Source organism: Penicillium angulare, assembly GCF_028827245.1.
Source record: "Penicillium angulare strain IBT 27051 chromosome Unknown utg000004l_segment0_segment0, whole genome shotgun sequence".
Classification (NCBI taxonomy): Eukaryota; Fungi; Ascomycota; class Eurotiomycetes; order Eurotiales; family Aspergillaceae; genus Penicillium; species Penicillium angulare.
In genome coordinates this window covers 1,073,371-1,091,236 of record NW_026623163.1, presented here as the reverse complement: position 1 = coordinate 1,091,236, position 17,866 = coordinate 1,073,371, and the positions used below count along the sequence as shown (strand labels likewise).

The 17,866-nt window shown below is 46.2% G+C and overlaps 8 protein-coding genes across 8 annotated transcripts; 5 read left to right on the top strand and 3 right to left on the bottom strand.

The window, feature by feature from the left end:
• Nucleotides 1–8: 8 nt before the first annotated feature.
• On the top strand, nucleotides 9–1,486 carry N7478_004340 (putative mitochondrial ADP,ATP carrier protein (Ant); the record flags this gene model as incomplete). The annotated part of the gene is made up of 4 exons (XM_056920554.1): nucleotides 9–59; nucleotides 250–271; nucleotides 371–447; nucleotides 689–1,486. The coding sequence occupies 4 exons, from the start codon at nucleotides 9–11 to the stop codon at nucleotides 1,484–1,486; spliced, it is 948 nt and encodes a 315-aa protein (XP_056778591.1).
• Nucleotides 1,487–2,169: 683 nt separating this feature from the next.
• N7478_004339 (uncharacterized protein) lies at nucleotides 2,170–2,762 on the top strand (the record flags this gene model as incomplete). The annotated part of the gene is made up of 3 exons (XM_056920553.1): nucleotides 2,170–2,252; nucleotides 2,511–2,595; nucleotides 2,661–2,762. 3 exons carry the CDS (start codon nucleotides 2,170–2,172, stop codon nucleotides 2,760–2,762), a joined length of 270 nt encoding a protein of 89 aa, XP_056778590.1.
• Nucleotides 2,763–3,534: 772 nt separating this feature from the next.
• On the top strand, nucleotides 3,535–4,314 carry N7478_004338 (uncharacterized protein; the record flags this gene model as incomplete). Its single annotated transcript, XM_056920552.1, has 1 exon — nucleotides 3,535–4,314. One exon carries the CDS (start codon nucleotides 3,535–3,537, stop codon nucleotides 4,312–4,314), a length of 780 nt encoding a protein of 259 aa, XP_056778589.1.
• A 1,408-nt stretch (nucleotides 4,315–5,722) lies between these two features.
• N7478_004337 (uncharacterized protein) lies at nucleotides 5,723–6,886 on the bottom strand (the record flags this gene model as incomplete). Its single annotated transcript, XM_056920551.1, has 1 exon — nucleotides 5,723–6,886. One exon carries the CDS (start codon nucleotides 6,884–6,886, stop codon nucleotides 5,723–5,725), a length of 1,164 nt encoding a protein of 387 aa, XP_056778588.1.
• Nucleotides 6,887–9,156: 2,270 nt separating this feature from the next.
• N7478_004336 (uncharacterized protein) lies at nucleotides 9,157–9,920 on the bottom strand (the record flags this gene model as incomplete). The annotated part of the gene is made up of 2 exons (XM_056920550.1): nucleotides 9,157–9,554; nucleotides 9,611–9,920. 2 exons carry the CDS (start codon nucleotides 9,918–9,920, stop codon nucleotides 9,157–9,159), a joined length of 708 nt encoding a protein of 235 aa, XP_056778587.1.
• A 963-nt stretch (nucleotides 9,921–10,883) lies between these two features.
• Nucleotides 10,884–11,240, bottom strand: N7478_004335 (uncharacterized protein; the record flags this gene model as incomplete). The annotated part of the gene is made up of 1 exon (XM_056920549.1): nucleotides 10,884–11,240. One exon carries the CDS (start codon nucleotides 11,238–11,240, stop codon nucleotides 10,884–10,886), a length of 357 nt encoding a protein of 118 aa, XP_056778586.1.
• A 415-nt stretch (nucleotides 11,241–11,655) lies between these two features.
• On the top strand, nucleotides 11,656–13,788 carry N7478_004334 (uncharacterized protein; the record flags this gene model as incomplete). Its single annotated transcript, XM_056920548.1, has 3 exons — nucleotides 11,656–11,767; nucleotides 11,821–12,190; nucleotides 12,246–13,788. The coding sequence occupies 3 exons, from the start codon at nucleotides 11,656–11,658 to the stop codon at nucleotides 13,786–13,788; spliced, it is 2,025 nt and encodes a 674-aa protein (XP_056778585.1).
• Nucleotides 13,789–16,796: 3,008 nt separating this feature from the next.
• On the top strand, nucleotides 16,797–17,460 carry N7478_004333 (peptidylprolyl isomerase; the record flags this gene model as incomplete). Its single annotated transcript, XM_056920547.1, has 4 exons — nucleotides 16,797–16,839; nucleotides 16,893–17,062; nucleotides 17,117–17,223; nucleotides 17,283–17,460. The coding sequence occupies 4 exons, from the start codon at nucleotides 16,797–16,799 to the stop codon at nucleotides 17,458–17,460; spliced, it is 498 nt and encodes a 165-aa protein (XP_056778584.1).
• Nucleotides 17,461–17,866: the final 406 nt, after the last annotated feature.

The following is a 17,866-nucleotide window of genomic DNA, read 5'->3' as shown; positions in this document are numbered from 1 at the left end:
CCTTCAAAATGGCCGCCGGTGATGTTAACCAGGGCGACAAGTCCGTCTTCGGCATGCCCGTAAGTTCCTCTTCAACCTCCCTGTCACTCAAGTGAGCGAGCTTGTTCTCGTCGCACGCGCGTCACGAGACGATATCCTGGACATCCCATCCAGTGAAGAATCCCAGAGTGCATGCGTACAGAGCAAGGTTGTGTCTATTGAGATGGCAACTCATCAAATCACGAACAATGGCTAATGAAGAGTTTTCAGGGATTCGTCGTCGACTTCCTTAGTATGTGACACCTATGCAATTTTTCAGCCCCCGACTGAGAACTTGTTTATCATTTTCAAACCTAATTCGCCTCGAAAATTTTACTAACTGTTATAACAGTGGGTGGTGTTTCCGCTGCTGTCTCCAAGACCGCTGCTGCCCCCATTGAGCGTATCAAGCTCCTGATCCAGAACCAGGTTGGTCTACCCTTTCAAACTCTTAAAACAGGACATGGATCGATTGCCATGGATTCTGAATCATGGATTTTGAATTCTTAAATCAGCGGTGATTGCAATTGACAACTCGGGGTAATGTGCCGACGTTGTTTGTGACACCCCCTGATGGATGGAAATTTTTTCCCTCTTCGGTCCATGACGGTTGGCGACCGTGTCTTTGTATTATGCCTGGACAGTGATTAACATATAATTCCCTCTATAGGATGAGATGCTCAAGGTCGGCCGTCTCGACCGCAAGTACAACGGTATCGGTGACTGCTTCAAGCGCACTGCTGCCCAGGAGGGTGTTGTCTCCCTGTGGCGTGGTAACACCGCCAACGTCATCCGTTACTTCCCCACCCAGGCTCTTAACTTCGCTTTCCGCGATACCTACAAGTCCATGTTCGCTTACAAGAAGGAGCGTGATGGATACACCAAGTGGATGATGGGTAACCTTGCCTCCGGTGGTGCCGCTGGTGCCACTTCCCTCCTGTTCGTCTACTCTCTGGACTACGCCCGTACCCGTCTGGCCAACGACGCCAAGTCCTCCAAGGGCTCCGGTGAGCGCCAGTTCAACGGTCTGGTTGATGTCTACAAGAAGACCCTCGCCTCCGACGGTATTGCCGGTCTCTACCGTGGTTTCGGTCCCTCCGTTCTCGGAATTGTTGTCTACCGTGGTCTGTACTTCGGTATGTACGACTCCATCAAGCCCGTTCTCCTGGTTGGTCCTCTTGAGGGCTCTTTCCTCGCCTCCTTCCTGCTCGGCTGGACTGTTACCACTGGTGCTGGTGTTGCTTCTTACCCTCTGGACACTGTCCGTCGTCGCATGATGATGACCTCCGGTGAGGCCGTCAAGTACAAGTCTTCCATGGATGCTGCCCGCCAGATCGTCGCCAACGAGGGTGTTAAGTCTCTCTTCAAGGGTGCCGGTGCCAACATCCTGCGTGGTGTTGCCGGTGCCGGTGTCCTGTCCATCTATGACCAGGCCCAGCTCCTCCTCTTCGGAAAGAAGTTCAAATAGATGACTCGCCCCTAAAGCGATAGTCTATATCACCTTGTAGTTATACTGGAGTCGGGGGTGTTTCCCTGCCCCTAGTGTAACCACTGGGCGCGGGAAGTTGAGGTTGTGGGAATGGCAAAAGATAGATGCGTCAAGAAATGGGTTCGGGGGGATCTTGAAGCATAGAATGGTGTGATTCTTCCCTTTTATTGCCCGATGTACTTTACTGCCTGCAAGCTCTTTTTCTTTTTTCATTCAAAATCTGTACTTTTCTTCACATCTGTCTCCATCGTAAAGACCTTCCGATCGTATATTGAGTACCGAGTTCCCTGTTTCATCGAAGCTGAGGCCATGATGCTAGTCGACCATCCGTCAGCCTACGAAACCCTTTACTTCAGTTTTTGTTGTGTTTATCATGTCGCGTCATTGTAACGTGTCTTCATCTTCCCTCCTTTCCTTCTGACTCCGTGGCTTCTAAAGCATGCTCTGTATCTCCCTACATATTTTACATTCGCGACATGAGCTTACTACGGAGCTCTGTTACTACGCTTCGCTCTCCTCGCCTTGATAAGTTCACCAAGAAGAAATCCATAGTAAATTTGGCGGTAAAAGCACCATCTTAAATCATTCCAAGCCATGCTGTTACACAGCATCAATAAATGCGATATAGCGTGCATGCAAATAGGCAAACATCAACCTCAGCTATGGCCATAAGTCCCAGCATCTTGGAGGCGACTAAATTGGCAATGCTTCTTGATTTGACTATATTCCACTGGTTTGTAAATAGGTTAGTATGACAATACTAGTATAAAGTTACCAGTAAAACAACATTAGAAAATCCCAAGTCTACTACCTAGCTAACCACCCTATATTATAATTATTCCAGTAGACTCTAACCTCTCTAACTACCCTAAAGTTCTCCAATAACCCCCCTAATATCATGGGTTAGAATACAGCATGAATAAGGGATGAAATCCACAGCCCCATTCAGCATATTTTCCACTTGAATTTCAAGGCTCTCAACTTGAAGTCAAAACTCATCAAGATGCAATTTAACCTCTTGTCCCGCTATCAGTGGCCGTGATGATTCTCCCTCAGACGGCGGAGTATCGATTGTTGGCTCAACTTTGGTAAGCCAGCTATAATCATACATGTACATGAGTCAGAACTAAAGCATAAGCTAATGTCAATTTAGGAAGGGGTAGCTAAGACCCAGGAGAAGGTTGTCAAGATAGTTGACGAAGGTTCAGGCGATGTTTTCATCCATGAGCCCAATCTTGACCAAGCTCCCAATTAGTGAAGCAACGTCGCTTTAAGATCGTTGTGATCTTGTTCTGCTTAAGTTCAAATCAAGGCGTGATGTAAGTCAGACCACTGGATACTCCCAGTTGATGAGATAGAGACAAAGGCCCTTACGCTTAGATCTATGATGACTGACTGAAATTTATTTAGAGGTTGATCAGATATGCATGTTTATCACGGCTTGGTGGTGCCGAGAAGCTGAAAGAACAGAAAAAGCACTGTTCTCAATCTACGCGTCTATCAACATGTTCTTGCACATGTTCAATCCCTCCAGATGTTACCTATTCCCAGGTCTTCCCGATTGCATTTCACCCACTGGCAGTGAGCCATTATTACACCCATAGGTCTCGAAATGTTCCTAATAAATAATGAGTATTACTATCAGATAAACTTAGTCGAAGTGATAAATCAAAATATAAAATTGACCATCCTGGGTAAAAGACGGTATTTCTAACTGGCTTAACTAAGTATCATGTAGATCATAACTATTCGATGACCACGACCCTGAACACCCTCCAAGGCTGTAACATGACTCTTCCCTCACATATATTATCCTAGAACTATTCTAGATATACATTTCATTCATACCAGCTCATCCTGACTTGACAACCATAGCCCCTGCCATCACAGTGAACACGTCCCGCACGCCCCACACCTCGAACCGCACGCATGACGTCGAACCTAGAGCTTCTACTTCAACTAAAGCTCCTTGCCCCATACTTCCTCCTCCCACAACACTCATCTCCAAAAAAAAACAAACCCTCACCATGTCAGGAATTCCAACATACACCTCTGCGCCCGTGAATCCAAACAAGGAACACGACACAACAGCCGCTAAAGCCCCCGAACCTGAACCCGCCACCGCAACGACCGATACTTCAGTCCCTGCCCCAGCCCCAGTCCCAGTATCAGCAACAGCCACTGCACCCTCTTACTCCCCAATCTACGCAACAGCCCAAGACCCACAACCAGCCACCGCTGCCGCTGCAAGCTTACCAGCTCCAACAGCTACGGCTGCAGCCTCGAACACACACGCTCCAACCGCAACAACAACGCAGCCTATCCCTTCATCCTCAACCTCAACCTCAACTTCACCCCCAGCACCACAACCGGGCGCAATCCCCACACCCCCAGTAGCAGGGTATACACCTACAGCTGCATCGCCTGTCCCCCCACCTCCAAAAGCAGGACAGCTGCCACAGCCACAACCTCAATCTACTCACGCCGCACCTGCAGCATTCACCCAATCCTACTCCTACCAGCGTCCCTCCGTATCAGGAGCCTCTACAATCCCAAACTCAACCTCAACACCCTATTCGTCTGTTTACCCTGAACAACAACCTCAACGAGCAGGAGCAGGAGCAGGTCTACCACATCACTATCGTGGTGGAGGTGGCGGGGCGAATAATATTTTTCCCGATGAGGAAGAGGGATTCTTGAGTTCGGCGAGGGGTTGGATGCAGAGTGCGGGTAATAAATTGGCAGAGGTGGAGGCTGAGGTTTGGAAGAGGATTAATGATGCGCATGGGGGCGAGAAGGGGAATTGAGATGTATTAGGATGAGAGATATGGATTTGTGTTTGCTGTTTGGTATGGATGGTTGCTTTCTCTAGGGCTCTGGGTTAGTTGATGATTGTTTGTATCATGGCTTTAGGAAATATTTGATATGTGATTCGCATCGTGTATTTATGGCGTTATAGGGATATTGGAATAGTGAATACATTGGGTGGTTCAAGTTTATATGTATTGAGTGATGTGTCGTGATTTGTAGATTTTCATGGGTAGAAGCCTTCAAACTGATATCTTAAGTTGTGCCAGTGCCATATGGCTCTGATATAATGACCAAAGCGTCAAGCACCTAAGATCATGATGCCAGAAGAATCTTAGAATTGTGTACAAGAAAATCGACATTTACTACTGTAGAAGAAAGCCGAAGAAGTACATTATCTGAATGAGAGACAGTAATCTCACTTGATTTGTATCAATATCTGCTGAATTCAAAATTCCGATCAATCGATCGAATATCCAGAATCCATCAAAAAAACTACCTAAGACCAGGCCCTATATACTTCCTGGCCAAATCGAATAATACTATGAATAGGTATTATTATTCATCATCATCCACCCAAAATCTCGATCCCACAGAATGATCGAGAATAAACAAATCCATCCACAAATCAGAATCAAACCCCGGAACAGACCCGGAACCACAAACTCAGTGAAATCAATAAAGATGACCGAGAGCAACAATAACAACAGGTACTGAAGGAACCATTCAGCGAAAAACGAGAACCAGTACAGATCAGTTAAGACGACCGACGCATCGCATTCGCAGTGGTTACCAATCGACATTCTGATGGTAATGGTATGGAACCAGGAGAGACCCAAAGAAAACCAGATTGGAGAGTTGAGTTCAAGTAATTAAAAAAGTAAGGTAAAAGTGTGGCGAGTTCCACGGATAAAGGTTGAATCCGGGACTCGATGCGAAGAGGAACGAAGAGAGAGAAAAAGGGACATAACATGTAAATAATTGGAAACTTGTCGTGAAACCAAGATATGGATATGACGAGTCCCTGATATTGGGTATAAGCGGCTGTTCATTCAAGCCAGCTATCGTGTTCATGGGACGGGTCATCAGATCAGATCAGATCAGGTTGCAGGAAAAATTTCGATAGTAACGCCAGAATCCAACAGAGGTAAAAACTAAATCCGAACGTCGAATGGTATCCCATTTTCAGCGTCGTAATGTTGAAAGCGTTCCAAAATCAAATCAGAGGGAAGTTTGAATTGTCTTTTCTGATCGGTCGTAAGAAAAATAAGAACGTCAAAGCGGTCCGGACCAGCCTTGACGACCTCATTATGGAAAGAATTTATCGCACGAAGGGGGTTGAAACAATAAATAAAAAAACAACAACAAATAAACGCCAGCCCATGAGTATGCGAATGTTATAGAGCTTTACATAGAGCCCAAGCGTAGAAGCGCCTCTACTGCGGCGCGTTCCTGAGTGTCGAAGTGGTGGGGAGTGGATTTGGCCATGGTGGAGGTAGTGGGTCCGTTGGCGTTGGCGTGACCGAAAAGCCCAGAGGGAACCTGAAGAGGCTTCGCTCGAGCGGCAACATTGCAGTTTTGCAAAATACCCCCAGTGTTGTTGACGGACCGGGCGAGCAATGCATCCGCACCGATATGTGCCCAATCTTCTTCGTCGGTGACATCGCCTTCATCCCATTCATCATCCTGCAGGTCGTCCGGCGCCTCAGAGGAAGAACAGTATTCCCGATCGTCGCCATCTAGCGACATCTTATCGGCCTCATGCTCGAGCATGTCGAGATCCTCATATTCGCCACGAGCACCATAGTCTTCCCCATCGGCATATGAAAACGCGATCGAGTCACGACCCATACTGGCACCGTACGGATCCCGGCTGTCACGACGATTATCCCAGCCCGAACGACCTTCGATCTGCAGTCCACGCTGCTGGAATGATCCAGCCGTGCTGGATGGGGGCGATGACACGTTGAAGTTATAGGCACGGTCGCTTGCCGCCTGGTCGCGTCGACGCGCATCCCAACGTCCCCAACCGATCTTCTCAAAGACAACATCTCCTTCCTTACCACCTGCCTCCCCGCTGCCACGACCCTCGAGCGCGGCTACGACGAGCCGACGCGCCTTTGCAGGTGGAATACGCGAGAATCCCGGCACCGAGGTTGTCAAGTAACCCATGACATGGCGGATGGCCAGCGGGCCTTGCTGCAGCAAGATATCAGGCAAGTGGCATTTCGCCAGCATGGCAGGGGTGATGTCGCCGACACTGTCGAGATCAAGTGTCGACTGCAGATGGCTCTGGCTGTTCGCGTGTTCAACCGCGTCTTCCAGATCGATATCAGAGTCGAGCTGGGGCACGGTGGATAGTGGCGAGCCTGGCGACAGCGCACGACGGCCCTTGAATGCCTGTGGGGGAAGTGTAGGGGAAATGGAGTTGGGTGGCGTTGGGAGCATGGCCGGCTGTCCTGGGCGAGACTGGGTCTTGCCTATCTTGCCGGCACGAGTATGAGGGATATCAACAGAAGCGGTCTTGCCAGCAAGAGCCATCGCAATGCTGGAGTTGGACTGGAAAGCCATGATAGAAGATTGATGAAGAGGAAATGGGGGATTTGTCTGAAAAGTTGCGCGCGCATAGTCAGTATATGTGAGTCAGATGAGGACCATACGAATGCGACACAGCCGCACCCATGGTATTGGGTTGGGGGCACTTTCAAGTGGCGACCAGGGGGGAGGGTAAATACATTGGTTCTATTTCCAAATGCGGGATGTAGAATGAAAGGGAGAAAGAAGAAACAGTCACAAAGAACAAAGACACGACTTACTTCTTTTTGACAAGAAACAAAGAACCTGAGTGGTTTAAAGAGACACGCAGGTACGCGCGACACCAGTTTTCCACGTAACGGGAAATTAGGGTACGATTGCGACGCGGTAAGGAGTGTCGATCTAGACAAAGGATGACAGATCAAACTACAAAGAGGTTGCGGAAGAGCGTAGTTAACGAGGAGGGGTAGAGTAGAAGAAAGAAAAAGAGAAGTTCTTGGATGAAATGTATAGAAGTAATAAAATGGATTTGTGTGACTTTCTAGTATAGAGTGCCCCTCTCTCTCCTTGGAAAGGGAAAGTATGGATCTCCTATGACTCCGCAGGTGCTGCCCAGGCGCTGCGCGTGGGCGGATTGATTGGCGCCTCGTGGATCGCCCAGGGCCCGGGTGGTTCCGGGGTTCAGTGAGCGACTTACTATATGGATTTTTGCTTTATACTGTGGGACAAGTATAGATGGGCTCAGAATTAAGATATCTATGTCATCTTGACATCTTTTTGATGTCTTCCTTTTTTATCCTCTCTAATAGTTAGGATCTAATTAGGATATTAGATCCTGATTAGGATTCCTCTTCCCTCCACTCTGGTAGGAGGGAAACTAACCAGGGGCCCAAGTTCCTCAACGTACATCCGAGATCGCAACCCCCTCACGACGTTATCGTATATCCCGCAGGGCTGTAACCCTATACATAGTTATACATAGATATACATAGATAAACGTACTAGATCCGGAGGTACCTACTCTAGTGTATGTAGATACCTACCACGTACGTTGCAGAAGAAACCTTCTTCCACTTCGAACACTTGGTTGCGTACTGATAAGCCTCCTTCCCGGCACGTGCAGTGTCCTCTCACCACAGAGTGTAGTCACCTGGTACTGATCCCGACTGTCACTGGATACCACATTTCACTCTTCAACTTCATCTTCATCGCTTCACAATTTCAATCCCACAATAGATTTTCAACCTTTTATTCCAAACCAATTACCCCTCCAAAACCCACTTTCCCTTTGCATCCACTTTGCCGGCTCTTACACTATTATCACGGTCTCGACCAGCAGCACTTTGACGTCATCCCGGTACCAAGTACTTGACTATCGTGTACCCTGTACGGAGTACCGCCCCATAATCAATGGATCCAACGTGCCCAGATGAGTAAGGCTCCCACCACTGGCATTGGCACTGGTCAGCACATTCAGCTGGCCTGTAGTAAAAGGTCCGCTCGCACCTGCTCCACACTGCACTGCACGGCCACCAAAATACAATACCACTCCGACGCGTGTTCCGGATTGCGCTCTTAGCGCTGCCAATTATAATTCTAATCACGCGCAGCTGTGATTTACTAGTACAGCCAGTACATTAACTTTATCCAGTTATGGGAATGTGCGATGCGCATTTTCTCTCGCCTTCGGTCCCCGTGCTGAGGTATGTTGCCCGGTGGACCGAGCCCGAGGGAATGCAAGGCCCAGCACAGCACAGGTACCGTCAATCAATCTTGTTAAGTACACGTATACCGGAACACTTGTTCATAACCTTGGAAGTGGATGCTTAGATACTATGCGTGTTACTACATATCCATCCTCCTAGATTCCGAGGCTATCTTTCTTGTAAAATGACGCATTTCCTTGTTTTATCTCGTTTGGTCCGCTTAGTGGGGGTAGCCGTCGTGGGGTTCAAGAAGCCACTCCACAATCGTCCTAATGTCCTCCTTAGTACTGTGTGTGACTCTGACTCTGACTATATTACTTCGAATATGACTCCTCCGTATACCCACCGTACTCCGCACCCTGGACGTCTGCTGATTCACTTCACTCAGACATACTGAATTCCATATTACAACACGTCTGAGTTGTCTGTTTCGGACTATCCAGCCGTAAAACCCATCATTGGCTCTCTAGACTATTCAGGTATACAGTACGTACCTATAACTATCTATAATAGGTCACCGTAACACTTAGTTGTCATGATAAGACCCCGCGGAAATCGCACCGCACCTACAACAAACTTTCATCATGGAACATCCTAGAATCAATCTACAAAAATCCAACACAATCCAACACAAGAAACAACGCCCCTCCACCTGGGCACATAGTATTGTACAACTGGAAACTCGGGGTCCACTACCCGCTCAATGCACGGTTTGGCCTCCAATTGCTCCAACGCAGCAAATCTTCCAACCCGCTTCAACCAAACCCTCAAATCAAAGACCCCATCACTCAAATCTTCCCCATAACCATCAAAAAGAAATACACCCCCCACTCCTTTCACAGGATTCCCTTTCCCTTTCCCGTCCTCATCCGTATCCGTAAATCGAAACTCACACTCAACAACCTGATAATTCACCGTCTCATACGCTGCTAATTTCTCCGCATGCTCAATGCAAGTCACAGTATACACTGCTCCCTCCACATAACTATTCCCAGATCCTGAATTTGAACTCTTCATAAGAGCCGGATACTGTCTCCACATCTTACATTCATACCCATCCCTAGTGAGGCGGGCCGCAGCTCAGGCACCTCCTGGTCCCGATCCAGCTCCAGGATCTCAGTAAGCATATTCGGATCCAGAAGGGATCCATAGAAGAAGTAGGGGCCTATTGGGGCTGGCCGTGTCTCTTTGGGTAAGTTTGAATTGCGGGCTAGGCGCTCGTGTGCCTTGGTTTTTAGTTTGAATGCGGGTGATATCTTGCGCGGGTCTATTGGGGGAGGAGGGGGCGGAGGCGGGGGCGCTATTGTTCCCGTTGTTCCTGTTGATGCAGGTGGCGGGGGGCTTGGGCTTGGTAATGGGGTCATTTTGATGATGTGATGAGATTAGTGAGGGGTTGATGAGGTAAGGTCTTGGTTTTGGTCTTGTAGTAATGGATTGATTGAGATGGGGTTGAAATGATGGATGACACGGTGAATGTTTGTTTGTCTTGGGTAAAGTGGTGGACCTTTTGAGCCGCCTTCAACTAGTGTGGCTGGTATTGGTACTTCCCAACTTGGATAGGCCTATGTTTTTTGAGACAATGTCTCTTCAAGGAGCGTTTGTTTGGATTATCCGCCAATCAAGGGCCAGCTATCGTGGTTCAGCTTATAGCTATAGCATTTATCCTTTAATGGTAGCCATACTAGTTGTAACTTGTGTGGGTATGCGCTGACTGAAATAAGTACCGAATAAGTACATACTAAACACAAGTTCATTCAATTGATCATACTAATGGCTTATCTATATCAAGAGCTTCTCCATTAGAAAAGAGTGCGTAACGTACTTCGCATGATATGGTTCTAAAATTTGCATCAAGTAGTCCGTCCAGTCACTCTGCCATCCAGTCGATGATAGCAGCCACACTCCCATTTCTGACTATGATGTTTGGTGGTCGAAGATCACCGTGGGTGGATACAATTTTGTGAGACTTGGAAAGCATTCCATTGAGAAAACTTTTGATGTGGCGTTTTGGTGCACGCATTTTATATGTGTCAATCAGTGCTGTATTGAAATCTTTCGCGGAATTAAAGGATCCTAATGGAGGGTTATCAGTCTTGGTGAGAAAAAAGGGGAAAAGAAAACTAAACTTTTGGTCCCATACCTTTATCGTCAGGAGGTTGACAGGCTGTGGTGAAGGACAAGGCCTTTGTATATGGAAACAATATGCTCAACACTATTCATGTGTCGAATCTCCTCGATGTAGTTTGTGAGTTGTTCAAATATACGACATTTGGACGATACGTCAAGAGATCCCCAAGCGTTCTCGAGTATTTCGCCCCCGACAAAGCTCATAAAGATATAGGCATCGTATAAGCTTCCATAGTCACCAATGTCATGATCAATAGGCCCGTATGTTGAATAGGCGAAAACTTTCGGTACAGGTACCGCGGTGTTTTTTTTGCAACATACATCATGTTTCTAGCCTCAATATTATTGAAATCGGGTCCAAACTTGACAACCACTTCCGGTGATATCTTGACTACTGTGACAGCATGACAAAAAACTACATTATCTGGATCTTGAAGTAGCTTTTCCACGGCGTCGAGATCCAGCACGTCAAAGCCAGGTGCAGTGTATTCGTTATGTGTTTGTGGCTCGAGTCTCGAATTGGTCTCGTTTTTTTTCTTCATTTCAACGGGAGACATTGTGTGTGTAAAGTTTAGGAGAGTCACAACTTGAAAGTGCGCAGCATGCAATGTGATCTCACTGGCATTGAAGCAAATTACTAAGCTATAGAGATGTCTGGTGGTATTTATCCATTATCTACCTCTTTGCGCTATTGAAGGCTACTAATTGTAATGGTGTAATTTGAAAATCAAACAAATCAACCTTGGAATGCCTTCTGAAGAAGTTTGCTTCTACGACACCGGCTGAATATAGGACAAGCTTTACTCCTTTGGGTAGACGATTTTCCCGGCGCGGGGTTGACGACCGTGGCTAATATGCTAATTACAAGTGCATTTACCCCGAAATATCTTAAAAGCCCTGGGGTAATTCAAGCACTTGTAAAAATGAAGATCCCGATATTTTATTAGTTTTGGTTTTTCCGCAGTATTCGAAATGAGGAAGATCTTTGGTATTGGTCTGTTCTTGGCTACCCTCGCAAATGCGACGGTAAGCCCTAGCTCGATAAATTCGGATATCTCAATCATTATTCATAATGATTTGATGCGTAGGTATCGCATCTCTGATTGGAGATGAGTGTCTTGGCTGATTAAAACATAGAGAATACGAGCTCATTAGCCAACTCTGGAGTCCTGCTGCTTGACCCAATGCCACTACAGAAAGCTATCGAGACATGTAAAAGTCTCAGAGAAACGCTGTGGACATATCAGACAGGATTTTCAGAAATAAAGAGTGATCTGGATTATCTCATTTTTCAGGGAAAGTATGCAAATAGCCAGGACTATTGGATTGCTCCTGTCCATAACACCCCATCCACTATCGACGTGAATGGAAAGGTTCAGAAGGCATCTGCCAATTCCAAACTTCCAGCAATATGTACTCAATCTGCACCGTACTCCAACTCAGAGATTCAAGATACAAACTCGACCTGGCAGGTTTCGGTTCATTCGAACAATGAATATTTGACAGGGTAAGCTGGTGGCTACCTTCAAGGCAGAATAGAGACTACGCTGACCTCATATCAGATTTCGCGATCGGTTCAGTTTTCGCTTTCTTGGAATAAGATATGCTCCGAATCCGAAACGGTGGACATATTCCCAGCTCTATGAAGGAAATGGAGAACATGTTTCAGCCCTCAACTACGGTTCCGAATGTGCGCAGCTTTCAAGCGGCGCAGAAGACTGCTTCTTCCTCAATGTTTGGACTCCATTTTTGCCAAAACCAAACAATAGGCAGAAGAAGGGACTGAAGCCAGTGATGCTCTGGGTCCATGGTGGTGCATTCACAAGTGGCACTGGAAGTGATCCTACGTTCGATGGGGGTAATCTCGCTTCACGGGGAGATGTGGTTGTAGTCACGACCAACTACCGCTTGGGAAATTTGGGATTCCTCGCCCTCGATGATGGAACGACTAATGGAAATTATGGCATGGCAGACCAGATTACTGCGCTAGAATGGGTGCGCCGTAATATCGAGGACTTTGGCGGTGATCCAGACCGAGTGACTATATTCGGACAGTCAGCGGGTGCAGGCTCAGTGAGAGCATTGCTTGCCTCTGAAAAGGCTCGGGGACTGTTCTCGAACGCAATCATGCAAAGTAATTTGGGAGGTGTAGGATATGGGACGACATACTCGAAATACTATACTATTGCCGAGGAAATGGAGGTTGTAGGGAACGCCATTCTGAAGGAAACAAATTGCACATTTGCAAAGTCGAGAATCGATTGCATGAGAGAACTTCCAGCATTCACAATCACAAATTTGGCGGACAGTGCCAGATATCTTGTTGTCGATGGCGAGTATCTTCAAACTTCCGAACTGGGTCTTACAAGTCCAAAAACCACAGCAAACGTACCTTTACTTCTTGGGACAACGAGAGATGACGGCTCACCTTTCATTGACTTCCCTTCAAGCGATGAAACGATCCAAGAATTCCTGAGTGAAAATGATCTTCCTTCGAATGTAGCGCCCAGCGAACTCTTCCCAATTCCATCAGGTGCAAACTACACGCTCGACATATTCAACACATCCTCTCGAGTAGCTACAGACGGTATGTTCCGCTGTATCGATCAAGCAACCGCATATGCAGGATACAATAACAAGATATTTCCGAAAATATTCTTCTATGAATTCAATCGTACCTACCAGATGCCAGGGTGGTCGCCGAATCCTCCTCTCTGCCAAGCACCGTCCACAGCGGAGTCTCCGGATGGTGATCCAAGCCTGGAGTACTTCAAGTGTCATTCTGGAGAACTGTATTATGTGTTTGGCAATGTGTTGAGGATCGGACTTCCGTTTCGGGATGATCTTGATTTGCCGTTTGAGCAGTATATACTTGATTCCTGGGCGAGTTTCGCTCGTTCTGCGGATCCGACACCTAGTTTGGACTTTTTGGAGGCAAGAGGGTATGTCAATACGACTCGGCAGATTGAAGAGACGGAGAAATGGTTGCCGTTTCAGGGAAATCAATATAAGATGAGGAGATTGCAATGGCCATCGGAAATGGTGCAATTGGACGAGACCCTTCAGTGTCGGGCTTTGAATCTGTCGCTGAGTTATTATATATGAGCTGTGCAGGGCGCGTATGCTTTTTGTTGTTTCCTTATCATATGTGAAATTAAAGGAACATACTTTCACAACAAAATGTCATGAAATGGGAATACTTGGAACCATTGAAGTGTCTGGGGCGTAGCGTCTTGTCATCAAAACTTCTAGGCCCGGCTTGATCGGAATGAACTTCGCTGCTGAGCTTATTTAGGCAGGCACCCCCTCCTTAATCTATATACGTCGCTATGACAATCTCCAATGATCCGCTCTAGGAACTAGGACAACTTGGTCGAACTCTATTATATGCCCATACTAACTTGGATAAGGCCAAGAGGTTTCCAGATGGTTCCTTTCCTCTTCCCTCTCTTCTCTTTCATCACCTCGGATCCCAACTGCCTCCATATTTCCTTGACAACCTCGAATCCTCATGTTCCGCACACAATGTACTCCTATTGGGAAGGATATACCCTGTCCGACAGACTTGAATTTTCATTCGTCCAGATAATCAGCATACTCGCGTTTTTGGCTTTTATTGGAGGTCTTACTTGGGCTTCTATCGCGGTTTTGATTCCTCTTCTGCGCAACTGGGAAGAAGAGTCTGGGAAGAAACTCAAGGTCGTTCCCAAAGTTCTAAAATATGTTGCTCCACTGCTGCCAACATTGCTTGTGACTGGGGTGTTAGCGGTGGTACTCCTTTCCTAAATGTTGCTGTCCACTGGAATTTCGTTGAGACTCGGATGTACTAATTATGATGATTCATTGGAGTCTGAGGTTGGAAGTTGTGATATACCCAGATGTCTGTTTCAGGTTCAGCTTTCTTACCTGTGGTACAAATCTTTACTGTGATATGCTTAGTGGCACTTACTGTAATACTTATTACTGCAGGCATTGGGGTGCTCATGATGCCTCTTGCTTTTTGGGTGAGGGATAAATATGGGGAGACTTCCGGGGTCATTCTTTTCTTCTGGGCAAAATGCTGCGTTGGCGAAGTCGTAAATATGACCAGATGACTGTCTGTGTTCGGCTTTGGGCGCTAAACTTTTTTGGTACAACTTTATTCGTTGTTGGATCATCAGGCCGGGGACTTGAATTCCTGCATCTTTCTTCTTCTTTTCATCCTCTCAATGTTCTCGGCCTAAATGAAATTGTATATTTTTTTGGAACCACGAAGGAAATGGATATCAAACGTGCTGTCAAAAATCTTACTTCTGTTTTCTTACATGTGGTAAAATTGGTCATTGTGGTAAGCTCGATGGTATCACCTGCGCTACCTATGACTGCAGGTCTGTTGATTCTTATGGTTCCTTTGTTAGTCACCTGAGAAATGAGAATGGATGGATGTACATGGTCCCTCCGGTGTGTTTTATTGCACTGACGCCAATCGTGTGTGTGGTTGCGCTGTTGATTTGGGCCTTCGATCATCATATTGCAAAGAAAGGCCAGAAGTCGAGCTCCGATGATGCAAGTGCTAGGCTATGCTAGGCTACGCTAGTTTCTAAAATGCCGATCATATTGTTGGCTCAACGAGGCCTGTATCAGGTCATAATGCGATGCACGTTTGATATTTGATATGCATGTGTACGTGGTATCACAGTGAAAATTCAATATCAACTGCTGTGATGCTGCCGTGGAACGTGGTTGCTCGGAATGATGTTCACCGCTACTTTTGTATGGTAGCTAGATCTCGAGTCTTCCATGTATTTAGATGACGTCCTTCTCCCGGATCTTGGGAAGGAAACAGCTCTTCTTTCTTGAAAAATCTACACAGCTATTCTCCTCATATATTTATATGCTACTTTGCCAATTCCCCCTAGCTTAATTACAACATTCGATACCTGAATATTGTTGTCTTCGGAAACGGATTTGGCCAAGTTGCACTTATGGCCAGATGACTGTTCCAAGTTCGGCTCTGGGTGCTAAGACAATTTGGTCGAACTTTATTAGATAGCTAAAAATAAGAACTTGAAAGCTTTTTAACTACTTCTCCCTCTTCATCTCTTTCCAGCGACCCGAATTTACACAGTATTTTTATGTTCTGCCAGATAACAAATTGACTCACGAACGTTTCCTTGTCAATCTTTCATGGATATGCCATCGCGAAGGCAATAGAACCAGTTACTATATTTGCCCTTGTGCTATCGACTGCGGAATACTATTTCAAGTGCTGATCTTCACTGGGAATAGCTAAGACTGAGATACCAGAGGGTGGTAAGACCTAGGGCAGTTTAGGGAACGGTGTTGATCATGTGAATTGGGTATTAGCGCTCGCGCTGAGAGGCCAGTCAATCAAGATGTTCAAATGTTCCTCATCAAGTGTTCTCTCTCGTGTCGCGATCATATGCTCAAGCTCAAGTAGGTCCACTTCTTGCTTGACCTGCACGTTCGATTTATATGCCCGCGCAAGTTCATGCTGAGAAGCCGGTTGAGAGGGATGTTCTTCAATTATAGCAATATTTATAAAAAATCCCTGCTCTACACACCCTGTGGTCCTATGTACTGGACAAGCACAGACAGGAAAATGTATAGGCAGTTGTTTGTAAATCTGGAAATACTAGTAATATCCGGATAGTAATCCGTATACCATCCGTCGCGACTAAGTGCTGCCACTTTTTTTTTCACATTAACGCGTGGATATGATTAATAAAATATTACATGTGTCAATAATAGCCTGCGCGAAAATTGACAGAAATTGACGTCATGGGCTCAGCTGAATAGTATTCTATCCCATACCACGAGTGGTAGTGTTCGCTAGAAATCCAAATTGATATACCCTGACACCGGTCTAACCGGATTAGGAATACGAAGATCAGTACTAAATATTTAAATATCGAGGACTCGCTTGATTTTTTACAATACAAAACAGTGCTCCTAGGTAGGAAGGGATATACTTGATGTTAGGGTGGATACCTGTTTAAAGCTAGGTCGACCTGCGCCCTCTTATCGCACTACCCCGCGCCCGCATATAAAAATCGATTGTGATAACATTTTTTCATTAAACAAACATCAGCCTATTTTATCATCCAACAAACATGTCTAACCCAGTTGTCTTTTTCGACATTGCAGTCAACGGCTGTAAGATTCATCCCACGATTGTCCATACAACTAACTTTGCTGATACACAACAGCCCCTCAGGGACGCATTATTTTCGAGCTCTTCGCCAACGTCGTGCCCCGCACAGCTGAGAATTTCCGTGCCCTTTGCACTGGTGAACGTGGATTCGGATATAAGGGAAGCTCTTTCCACCGCGTGATTCCGCAGTTCATGCTCCAGGGTGGTGACTTCACTCGTGGAGATGTAAGTTTAGTAAATTTGTCGTGGATGATGATTGATATTAATTAATATTTAAAGGGCACCGGTGGACGATCCATCTACGGTGAAACATTCCCCGATGAGAACTTCAACTTGAAGCACACCACTCCTGGTCTTCTCTCTATGGCCAATGCTGGTCCTGGCACGTAAGTTGTCAGACCTTCTTTTTTGATGTGCTAGCGTATGGTGCTGATATGGCCACTAGAAACGGCTCGCAATTTTTCATCACCACCGTTGTCACTGATTGGCTCGATGGAGCTCACGTTGTCTTTGGACGTGTTATTGAAGGCATGGACTTGGTACAGAGCATTGAATCTCTTGGAACCGAGTCGGGTACACCCCGCGGACGTGTCCAGATTATCGAGTCTGGTCAGCTTCAGTGAGCGTAGTGAAGTAGTTTGAGGGTCTGGCATTGATGATGTATCCAATATAGTCGGTAGACATTCACTCATGAAAAATAAAGGGGAGTCGACACTCCCTAAGTTATACCGATTCCTTAGACAACAATTTTACTTTTAGAAAATTGACTGTTAGGCATCTTTTTATCTAACAATATTCTCCTTAAATCTTGAGAGAGAAGAAGATTTTACTTACATTGTATCATGTAGGTTCGCGTCCTGTCTTAATGTGTCTATCTCATACCAATCCCCGATAGCGGTCTTGAGACTGAAACGACAGTATCATAACTATGTTGACAATGTAATTGGAAGGCGTTCCCAACCTGGTCGTCGTTTCTAAAAGAAAAACCTTTTTATTGGAACTGGCGAGGTTGTAAGATAGAGCATGGAA